We start from the raw sequence: 11,950 nt of genomic DNA on the forward strand, positions 1-11,950 counted from the left end.
GCACTCTCTTGCCCCATTTCCCCAAGGCTAAGGGGGCTTCTGGGAAGAAGCATGCTAATTTTCGGCCCCCTCAGGGGTCCTTTCATGCCTTTCGGTCGCACTACAAGGGCAAACCGTTCAAAGGTCAAGGCTCTCAGAAGAAGCCCTGGTCTAGAAAACAGAAGTCCGGTCAATCCGGATCCGCAGCCCATAACAGTGCGGCCTGAAGGGGCGCCCTCACCCAGTTTTGGGGTGGGGGGACGCTTGTTTGGTTTTCTTCAGCCCTGGTTGGCCCGCGTGCGGGACAGATGGGTTCAGGAGATCGTTCGATCTGGTTACAAGATCGAGTTTCTCTCTCGGCCGGAGAGCAGATTTTTTCCCTCAAATCTTCAACTGTCTCCAGAGCGTTTGCGGGACCTACACCTGGCGGTGCGGGACCTGAGGGGTCAGGGAGTGGTAGTTCCGGTGCCTCATCGGGACAGATTTCGGGGGTTTTATTCCAATCTGTTCACCGTGCCCAGAAAGGAGGGCAAGGTTCGTCCAATTCTGGACTTGAAGGCTCTGAACCGCTCTGTGCGGGTTCGCAAGTTCCGCATGGAATCCCTGCGGTCGGTGGTGGCTGCCCTGGTTCCGGGGGAATTCATGGCCTCCATCGATTTTGAAGGATGCGTATCTTCACATCCCCATTTTCGAGGGTCACCAGAGGTACCTTCCATTTGCCATTGCGGAGGATCACTACCAGTTCGTGGCGTTGCCTTTTGGTCTCGCCTCGGCTCCGCGGGTCTTCACCAAGGTGCTTGCACCGGTTCTGGCATTATTGAGGGCCCAGGGCATTTCTGTCCTGGGGTATCTGGACGACATTCTGGTTCGGTCTGCGACCAGCCAGGGTCTGGAGAAGGACCTGTCTGTCACGATGCAAACTCTGCAGGAGTTTGGTTGGACGATAAATTTTCCCAAGTCGACACTGAGTCCGTCGGTTCGTCTTCCCTACCTGGGAATGATTCTGGACTCGGTGCAGGCGAAGGTCTTCCTGCCGGAAGACAAACTCTTCAGGAGGAAGTCAGGTCCCTCAGGGACGTTCCGCACTCGTCTCTGCGGGCGTGCATGAGATGTCTGGGATTGATGGTCTCGGCCTTCGAGGCGATTCCCTTCGCCCAGTTTCACACGCGGGGTCTCCAAGCGGAGATCCTATCCATGTGGGACGGGCGACCTCAATCTCTGGATCTTCAAATCTCGTTGAGTCATCGCACCAGAAGAGACCTTCTGTGGTGGCTCCAGTCCCCGATGGTGTCCGGGGGCAAGTCGTTTCGTCCTATCTCGTGGACGGTGATCACCACGGATGCCAGCCTGTCGGGCTGGGGTGGTGTTCTGGGCGTTCTGTCTGCCCAGGGAACTTGGTCGGAGGGGGTGTCTTCCCTTCCGATCAACATTCTGGAATTGCGTGCGATAAGTCTCTGTCTTCATCGCTGGACGGACCGGCTGCAGGGCTGCCCGGTTCGGGTGCAGACGGACAATGCCACGGCGGTGGCCTACATCAACCACCAAGGGGGCACCAGGAGTGCCCGAGCAGCTCGAGAAGTGGCCGACATCCTGTCTTGGGCCGAGACTCATGTCCCGGCGATAACGGCGGTTCACATGCAATCCTGGATCTATTGATCACTAATGACCCAGACATAATCTCGGAGGTAGGAGTCCAGGACAATCTGGGCTCTAGCGATCACAGGATGATCACATTTAGTATAAATAACAATATAAAAAGGCAAGTGGGGAACATAAGAACCCTAAACTTCAGAAGGGCAGACTTTCCAAAATTGTACTCAATGATGGAAAGGGTAAACTGGGACCAAACCCTGGGATCCCTGACCACTGAGGAAAAATGGGAATGCTTTAGGAACATATTAAGCAAAGGCATCTTGCAGTGCATTCCTATGGGGAATAAATTTAGAAGAGACAAAGCCAAACCTGGCTGGCTAAACCGTAGCGTTAAAAAACTTATTAAGGGAAAAAAATTGGCCTTCAAGAAATATAAATCAGAGGGCACAGTATCGGCCTTCCAGCAATACAAGGAGGAAAATAAGAAGTGTAAACACGAAATCAAGATGGCTAAAATCAACTTTGAGAGACAAATAGCGGAGGATAGTAAAAAAAACCCAAAGAAATTCTTTAAATATATCAACAGCAAAAAAACTAGGGCAGAGCATATTGCACACATAATTAACGATGATGGGAGGATGGTTACAGAGGACACTGAAAAAGCAACCGTGCTGAATGCTTTTTTCTCGTCAGTCTTTACGCAGGAAAAGGAGGGGTACTCTGACCATGACTGTATGGTTAGTAGTAATACACAGGACTTGCCACTATGGCTAACAGAGGGGGAAATCAGGGAAAGACTGGATAAACTTAACACAAACAAATCACCAGGCCCGGATGGCGTACATCCGAGAGTGCTCAAGGAACTCAGTATGGTTATATCTAGACCACTGTTCCTAATCTTTGCTGACAGTATTAGGACAGGAGATGTACCAGGGGATTGGAGGAAGGCTAACGTGATTCCGATATTCAAAAAGGGCCAGAGACATATCCCGGGAAATTATAGGCCTGTCAGTTTGACATCAATAGTATGTAAACTTCTGGAGGGGATGATAAGGGACTATATCGTAGAGTATGCTAAAGACAACAACATCATCAGTAGTAACCAACACGGGTTTACAAATGGGCGTTCTTGTCAAACCAATCTCTTAGCATTCTACGAGGAAGTGAGCTGTGAGCTAGATAGGGGCAGACCAGTGGATGTGGTGTACTTGGATTTCGCTAAGGCGTTTGATACAGTTTCCCACAAGCGCTTAATTTATAAAATAAGGTCTGCAGGTATCGACAGCAGGGTTTGCTCTTGGATACGGAACTGGCTAAAAGGCCGTGTCCAAAGGGTGGTAATAAACAGCGCATACTCAGACTGGGCTGAGGTAGTAAGCGGGGTGCCCCAGGGCTCAGTCCTGGGACCAACCTTGTTCAATTTATTCATAAACAGCATTGAGGACGGGATCAGTAGTTCGTTATCAATTTTTGCAGATGACACAAAATTGGCCAGGGCAATAACTGCACAGCATGAAGCAGATATCCTACAGAATGACCTGGACAAAATTACGGAGTGGGCAACGACATGGCAAATGAGGTTTAATGTGGAGAAGTGTAAGGTTTTGCACTTGGGGACCAAAAACATAAAAACACAATACATGTTAGGAGGGGAACCCTTGGGGGACTCAAAAATGGAGAAAGATCTGGGAGTCTTGGTTGATGATAGATTAGGCAACAGCATGCAATGCCAAGCGGCAGCTTCCAAAGCCAACAGAATATTAGCATGCATAAAGAAAGGGATGTATTCCAGAGATAAGACTATAATCCTTCCACTTTATAAAACTCTGGTCCGACCGCATCTGGAGTATTCTGTCCAGTTCTGGTCGCCAGTCCTCAGGAGGGATGTGTTGGAGCTGGAGAGAGTCCAGAGAAGGGCAACTAAACTAATTAGGGGATTGGAGGACCTTACCTATGAAGAGCGGCTGCAATCGCTCGATTTATTTTCCCTGGAGAAGAGACGTCTGAGAGGGGACATGATAGCAATTTATAAATATCTTAATGGGGATCTCAGCTTAGAAAAAAAGCTGTTCATTCGAAGGAATTGCATGAGGACTCGAGGACATACAATGCGATTAGAGGAGAAGCGTTTTAACCTCAGGCAACGTGGGGGGTTCTTTACTGTTAGGGCTACAAGATTGTGGAATTGTCTACCACAAGAGGTGGTTTCTGCGGGTAGTATGGTGACTTTCAAAAGACTCTTAGACTTACATCTCAAGGATCAGGAGATAAAGGGCTATGTTAGATGATTACAGTCACACACACCTACACAGGTTGAACTGGATGGACTATTGTCTTTATTCAACCTCACCTACTATGTAACTATGTAACATTCCGGGGGTGGAGAACTGGCAGGCGGACTATCTGAGTCGCCAGACCCTGGATCAGGGGGAATGGTCTCTCCACCCGGCTGTCTTCCAGATGTTGTGCGCGAAGTGGGGTCTTCCAGATGTGGACCTATTCGCGTCTCGTCTCAACAACAAGGTGAGAAGGTTCGTGGCAAGGACGCGCGACCCTCGGGCAGACGCGTCGGACGCGTTAGTGGCCCCGTGGCATCAGTACAGGCTGATGTACGCGTTTCCACCGATTCAGTTGCTGTCCAGGTTCCTTCGCAAGTTACACTCGGAACGCAGCACGGTGATTCTTGTGGCACCGGACTGGCCTCGCCGGTCCTGGTACGCAGACCTCGTGAATCTGGCGGTCTTCGAGACGATCTCCTGTCTCAAGGACCGATATACCATCCTGCTTTACAGTCGCTGGCTTTGACGGCCTGGCTGTTGAGACCGAGGTCCTGAAGGAGAAGGGTCTCTCCCCAGAGGTCGTTCATACTTTGATCAACGCGAGGAAGTCTTCCTCGGGGAAGGTTTATTACCGTACTTGGAAGGCCTATTTTGCCTGGTGTGAGTCCAGGGGGTTTTCACCCCGCACGTACTCGGTTTCCCGAGTGCTGTCCTTCCTTCAAACGGGTGTCGATCAGCGTTTGGCGCTGGCTACGATAAAGGGTCAGGTGTCTGCGCTGGCCGTTCTGTTTCAACGTCCCGTGGCTTCCAACTCCTTGGTTGGCACTTTTGTTCAGGGTGTGCGGCATCTGGTTCCTCCTAGGAGGGATCCTTTGCCCCCTTGGGACTTGAATCTCGTTCTGTCTGTGTTGCAACGTGCTCCTTTTGAACAGATCAGGGAGATCTCGTTGTCCATGTTGTCCAAAAAGGTCGCCTTTTTGGTGGCGATCACTTCGGCTCGCAGAGTGTCGGAGTTGGCAGCTTTGTCCTGCAAGTCTCCGTATCTGGTTGTTCATTTGGATAAGGTGGTCTTGCGACCTAATCCTTCTTTTCTTCCGAAACGAGTTTCGGAATTCCATCTTAATGAGGATATTGTCTTGCCTTCGCTGTGCGCGAAGCCTAAACATCCAAAGGAGGTGAGATTACATTCTCTGGATGTTGTTCGGGCGGTAAGGGTTTACCTTAAATCGACTGAGTCTTTTCGAAAGACGGATTCCTTGTTTGTTCTTCCAGAGGGTCCTCGGAAGGGCATGGCGGCGTCGGCCTCTACCATCGCAAAATGGATCAGGCAGACCATTGAACAGGCCTATGCTATGCAGGGGAAGGTTCCCCCTGTGCCTGTGAAGGCGCACTCTACTAGATCTCTGAGTACGTCTTGGGCCTGTCGTCATGGGGCTTCTGTAGCCCAGGTGTGTAAGGCGGCGACTTGGTCGACCGTGCACACTTTCACAAAATTCTACAAAGTAGATGTTCAGGCATCTGCGGATGCTTCCTTTGGCCGCAAGGTTCTTAGTGCGGCGATTCCCTAGGGTCCCTTGTGGGGACCTCTGGCTGTTGGGATAAGTTTTTTTATCCCCTGGTTATTTGTCTTTTCCTGGGTTGTTGCTCCTGTTGAGCACCTGTTTTTTCCTGTTGCCCAGCTGGGTTCCTTCCTTTGGTAAGGTTCCTTTCTTTGATGCGTTGCCTTTTCGGCGCGGATGCGTTTCCCACCCCTCATGTTTGCACTGCTTTGGGACGTCCCCATATGTGACGAATATGAAGAGGCGGCGACTGTCGGAGGACGTAAGAGAAAACGGAATTTTTGTAAAATCTTACCTGTAAAATTCCTTTCTCTGAGTCCTCCGACAGTCGCCGCCCCCGCCCCTCTTTTGGGGATTGGTTGTATACTCTACTGCTATTCCACTAAAACTGAGATATGGTTGCAGGAAGTAGGAGGGTATTGACTGAGGGGACCACCCCTTGAGGGTGGGATATGTTAAAAGCTTTAATGTTAACATATTCTGTTGCCTAGCTACTCCTTCGGAGCAAAGTCTAATACCCCATATGTGACGAATATGAAGAGGCGGCGACTGTCGGAGGACTCAGAGAAAGGAATTTTACAGGTAAGATTTTACAAAAATTCCGTTTTCTCCCTCTCCCCCGCCGATCGCAGAGTGACCGGTGGACATCGGGTCCGCCGGTCACACGCGCGGGGGGGTCCGTGGCCACGCGGGAGCGCGCCTCCGGCGGCGGGCGCTCGCTCCCTAGACCCTCACAAGCTAGTGACGTAGCCCTACGTCACTTTGCCTGTGAGGGGCTTACCGCCGACGTAGATAGTCGTGCGGCGGTCGGCAAGTGGTTAATGCCCTAAATGTCCTCAGCTGGGCCACAGCAGTTGCACATGCAATCCACCAGATCATAGCCTCTCTCTTTAGCATGCAGACTTTTTTTTTTTACTGCCCCACCACATACATGTACTGCGGCAGGGCGGCCGTTCTGTGTAGAATCACTTACCTGTACTTCACCTGCATTTCCGGGTCTGGGGCCAGAAAATTTCCAGGAGTTCTACTCTGATCACAGTTCCCAAACCAAAAGGGGACATCCACCACATCTTCAATCATAAGGCTCTAAATGGGGGTGGCGTGGCTAGCAAGGGCATGTGAGCGGTCGTACCTTCACAAGGCTCCCGACACTTACCCTGCACTGATCCTTCCCTCATGCTCTGACCGGCTCACAACCGCTCCAGCCTGCAGCCTTGTGCCTCATAAAGCCTCCAGCAATGTCTTCTGATCCCCACCGCCGTCATGATGACCCGTAAAGGACGGGAGGAAGCCGCGGCCTCTGCGGCTCCTGAAACCCAAGATGGCACCCAGCAGCAGCAGATCGGAGGTGGAGGAGGAGAGAAACACAGGGGAAACGTGAGTGGCACTCCTAAAGCCCCTAAACAGCTGGGAAAAGACCCCCCAAGAGATATCCTTTATTGTGCCAAAAAACTGTCAGCCTCTATAGATAAGATGGCTCAGGAGGGCTGTGTGTTCCCCCTCCTCCCCAGACCCTGGGCAGTACACAAAGGCAGCAATGAATGGGGAGGAAGAACTCCCTGAAGCTATGCTAACACTGATCCCTGATCAGGGAGTGCTGGGTGCTGAAGACGCTCCACAACCCTCTCTTAGTGACATTCTGCATGCCGTGCATAAGTGCACAGCCTCTGTGGATGATTTAAAGGAACAGTTTAGGGGTCTTTGTGAGGACGTATCTCTCCTTCGTCAGGATTTGAAAAAGATTAGAGAAAACACCACTGCGGCTGAGGGCAGAATTAGTAATGTAGAACATCAAACCCCCCCCATTGCCCGAGACACAAAAGTGGTGGCTGAGCAAGTTGCTGCTGACAACGATAAAGCTGATGACATCAAAAACCGTCTTCGTCGCAACAACGTGCGCATTGTGGGGCTCCCTGAATAGGTTGAGTGACGGGAACCTACTACATTCATTGAGAACAGGCTGCTGGAAATCTTTGACAAGGAAGCCTTTACCTCTTTCTTTGCAGTGGAGAGGGCACACCGCACTCCACCAAGGCCTCTGGCCCCTGGAAATCAGCCCGGATGCTGAATTACAGGGTCCACGGGATTATATTGCGGCTTGCCAGAGAAAAGGTAAACATTCAATATAACGGAGTGTGGGTCTCCATCTATCCAGATTTCTCAGCGGAGGTGCAACACAGAAGGGCAAAATTCCAGGATGTGAAAAAAAATAAGATTTTTGTAAGATCTTACCGTAAAATCTTTTTCTCTGATGTCCATCGACAGACGCAGCCTCATCCTCATGAGCTGAGTGGGTTATGCTGGCACCTGTAGGAGTATTCTAGGCAGCACATTAGTATAAAGCTTTTAACATATACACGCCCACGGGGCTGTCCCTCCAAGCATAACCCCCCACAGCCATAGCCCAGCACATCAGTTTAGTTTAAAGCAGTGAAGACTAAAAAAAAACATTCCCAATCAGAAGGGCGGGTGCTGGGTCTGTCAATGGACATCAGAAAAAAAGATTTTGCGGTAAGATCTTACAAAAATATTATTTTCTCTATCATCCATTGACAGACGCAGCCTCATCTTCATGAGCTGAGTGGGACATCCCAAAGCAGTATAGGCATGAGGGGCGGGAAAAACGCAACCAGACAGTAACGTAAACTCCAAGAGGCTCAACCTAGCCAACCGGGAAACAAGAGCTCACCCAGGCAAAAGACCCCCAAGAGACTAAGGAAAAAACATTCTCTAATGAAACAGCAGCCTGCAAAACCTTGCTGCCAAAAGAGGCATCCGAAGAAGCCAACAAATCCCCCTTGTAAAATTTGGTAGAGGTGTGTGCAGACAACCAAGTCGCTGCCTTACAAACTTGTACAACAGAGGCCTGATGGCAAAAAGCCCAAGAGGCACTCGGCGCTCTAGTAGAATGCGCCTTCACAGGGAAAGGAGAAACCTGACCCTTGAAGTTAATAAGGTGTGCTTTTATGAAATGGAGATGACCAGTGATCCTGCTGATCACAGCTCATTTCCGATCATTCTCAGTTTATGAAACAGAAATGATCGGGGGAGAACAACGCCAGGGATTTTCATACTACTGTAATCTCGCTTTGTCTCACGAGATTACAGACGCCCCATTGACTTCTACACAGATCTCTGAGAAAACCGTTCTCCTCTGATCGATTTTCTCGGAGATCACCATTGAGATCACCATTGAGATATTTATAAATTGCTATCATGTCCCCTCTCAGGCATCTCTTCTCCAGGGTGAATAAATCAAGCGATTCAAGACGCTCTTCATAATTAAGGTCATCCAATCCCCTAATTAGTTTAGTTGCCCTTCTCTGGACTCTCTCCAGCTCCAACACATCCCTCCTGAGGACTGGCGACCAGAACTTGACAGAATACTCCAGATGTGGTCGGACCAGAGTTTTATTAAGTGGAAGGATTATAGCTTTATCTCTGGAATTCATCCCTTTCTTTATGCATGCTAATATTCTGCCGGCTTTGGCAGCTACCGCTTGACATTGCATGCTATTGCTTAGTCTATCCTCTACCAAGACTCCCAGATCCTTCTCCATTTTTGATTCCCCCAAAGGTTCCCCCCCTAAAGTGTATTGTGCTTTTATGTTTTTAGTCCCCAAGTGCAAAACCTTACACTTCTCCACATTAAACCTCATTTGCCATGTCGTGCCCACTCTGTTATTTTGTCCAGGTCATTCTGTAGGATATCTGCTTCATGCTGTGCAGTTATTGCCCTGCCCAATTTTGTGTCATCTGCAAAAACTGATATAGAACTACTGATCCCGTCCTCAATGAAGTTTATGAATAAATTGACTAAGGTTGGTCCCATGACTGAGCCTTGGGGGACCCCACTTACCACCTCAGACCAGTCTGAGTATGTGCTATTTATAACCACCTTTTAAACACTCCCTTTTAGGCAGTTCCATATCCAAGAGCAAACCTTGCGGTCGATGCCTGCAGACCTTATTTTATAAATTAAGCACTTGTGGGAAACTGTATTAAACGCCTTAGCGAAATCCAGGTACACCGCTTCCACTGGTCTCCCCCTATCTAGCTCACAGCTCACCTCCTCGTAGAACGTTAAGAGATTGGTTTGACAAGAACGCCCATTTGTAAACCCGTGCTGATTACTGCTGATGATGTTTTTATCTTTAGCAAACTCTACGATATAGTCCCTTATCACCCCCTCCAGAAGTTTACATACTATCGATGTCAGACTGACAGGCCTATAATTTCCCGGGACATGACTCTGCCATTTTTTGAATATCGGTATCACATTAGCTTTCCTCCAATCCCCTAGTACATTTCCTGTCATAATACTGTCAGCAAAGATCAGGAACAGTGGTCTAGATATAGTCTTACTAAGTTCTTTGAGTTCTTTCGGATGTACGCCATCCGGGCCTGGTGATTTATTTGTGGTAATTTTATCCAGCCTTTCCCTGATTTCACCCTCTGTTAGCCATAGCGGCAAGTTCTATTTATTACTGCTAACCATAGTCATGGTCAGTGAACCCCTTCTTTTCCTGTGTAAAGACTGATGAGAAAAAGGTGTTCAGCACTGATGCTTTTTCAGTGTCCTCTGTAACCATCCTCCCATTATCGTTAATTATGTGTGCAATATGCTCTGCCCTAGTTTTTTTGCTGTTGATAAATTTAAAGAATTTCTTTCTGTTCTTTTTACTATCCTCCGCTATTTGTCTCTCAAAGTTGATTTTAGCCATTTTGATTTTGTATTTACTTTTCTTATTTGCCTCCTTGTATTGCTCGAAAGCCGATACTGTGCCCTCTGATTTGTATTTCTTGAAGGCCATTTTTTTTCCCCTAATAATTTTTGTAACATTACGGTTTAGCCAGCTAGGTTTGGCTTTGTCTCTTCTAAATTTATTTCCCATAGGAATGCACTGCGAGATGCATTTGTTTAATATGTTCCTAAAGCATTACCATTTTTCCTCTGTGGTCAGTGTTCCTAGGGTTTGGTCCCAGTTTACCCTTTCCATCATTGAGCACAATTTGGGAAAGTTTTCCCTTCTGAAGTTTAGGGTTCTTATGTTCCCCACTTGCCTTGTTATATTGTTATTTACGCTAAATGTGATCATCCTGTGATCGCTAGAGCCCAGGTTGTCCTGGACTCCTACCTCCGAGATTAGGTCTGGGTCATTATTGATCAATAGATCCAGGATTGCATTTTCTCTAGTAGGAGAATCCACCAACTGAGACATGTAGTTGTCCTGTAAGGTTTCCAAGAATAGACGGGCCTTCTGTGAGTGTGTAGTCCCCTCTTCCCAATCAATGTTGGGATAATTGAAGTCCCCCAATATGATAACTGATCCCAGTTTTGCCACTTTACCCAACAGTGATATAAATTCCAGCTCTACCTCCTCCCTTCGGTTGGGTGGCCTATAGCAAACCCCCACAATTACTTTTCCCTTTACTTCTTCCCTATGGAGTTCTACCCACACTGATTCTAATTCCATACTCATCCCTTCCATAATATCACTCCTCTCTATCACCCTTACATTATTCTTGACGTAGAGACATACCCCTCCCCCCTCTTTTTGCTACCCTGTTCTTCCGGTACACCGAATACCCTTGGATATTGGCCAGCCAGTCATGTGAGGGGTCGAACCAAGTTTCTCATGATATCACTCTTATCTCTATTAATAAAGCCCAGACCTTATCGGAGAGGTGAGGAGGATTCTGGGAGGTCACATGACATCACTCTTATTTCTATTAGTAAAACACAGACCTGACCATAGAGGTGAGGAGGATTCTCTGAAGATTCTTAGAAGGACACAAGGATCTCTACAAGGACATCATGATGAGGAATCAGCTGCCCCTCGCATCACCGGGTAAGAAGAGACTTTATTGTAAAGGAGAGAGCAGTACGGAGGCTCCACCTAGATCCCCCATCATCTGATAAACACATAGAAACAATGTATTCAGTCAGTGTGTGTGTTTCCTACAGATGGATCCAGTAATGGGAACCCACCAGAGAGATGTCCCTGTCCTCTGTATTCCGGGGACCCCACACAGGAAGATCACACCATCCCTCACCATCATCAGGTAGGTGAAGATGGATATCGAGATCATAAAAGTGATCTGACTGTATGAAAATATATTCCACTTTTAGGTATAAGGTTATTTGTACTCACACTTTAAAGAAACCATTCCCTGCTATTTTGTTTGTTTAGAATGAAAATCTGATAGATATAAAAGATGAGTTTAAAGAGGAAGAAGAGACGTATGTGATGGGTGATCAGCAGTTCAGGGAAGAGGTTGGGAAGATGGACAAAGTTAAAGAGGAGGAATCTTCTCCAGACATCAGCACAGGTGAGTGATGGCCACTAAATAAAAAAATGGATATGGGTATATGGATTGATGTTTGAGGATCAGTAGATCCACTTCTACAAAGACGTCATGATGGAGAATCAGCTGCCCCTCACATCACCGGGTAAGAGGAGACTTTATTGTAAAGGACAGAGCAGTACGGAGGGTCCACCTAGATCCCCCATCATCTGATAAACCTAGAAACAATGT

General features: G+C 48.1%; 2 protein-coding genes across 2 annotated transcripts in view; both read left to right on the plus strand.

Moving 5' to 3' along the window:
* Positions 1 to 11,950, plus strand: part of LOC309564361 (uncharacterized protein) — a 1,000,117-nt gene that overhangs the window by 438,416 nt on the left and 549,751 nt on the right. The gene's annotated exons all lie outside the window — the stretch shown is intronic.
* Positions 6,677 to 11,950, plus strand: part of LOC309563366 (uncharacterized protein) — a gene marked incomplete at both ends in the record, with an annotated part of 148,511 nt that continues 143,237 nt past the window's right edge. The window contains 2 exon segments of the mRNA XM_082267761.1: positions 6,677 to 6,787; positions 11,605 to 11,743. Of these exon segments, the coding sequence (XP_082123887.1) occupies positions 6,677 to 6,787; positions 11,605 to 11,743 (250 nt within the window).

This window comes from Pelophylax lessonae (assembly GCF_965119305.1).
Source record: "Pelophylax lessonae genome assembly, chromosome: 9".
In the NCBI taxonomy this organism is placed as follows: domain Eukaryota; kingdom Metazoa; phylum Chordata; class Amphibia; order Anura; family Ranidae; genus Pelophylax; species Pelophylax lessonae.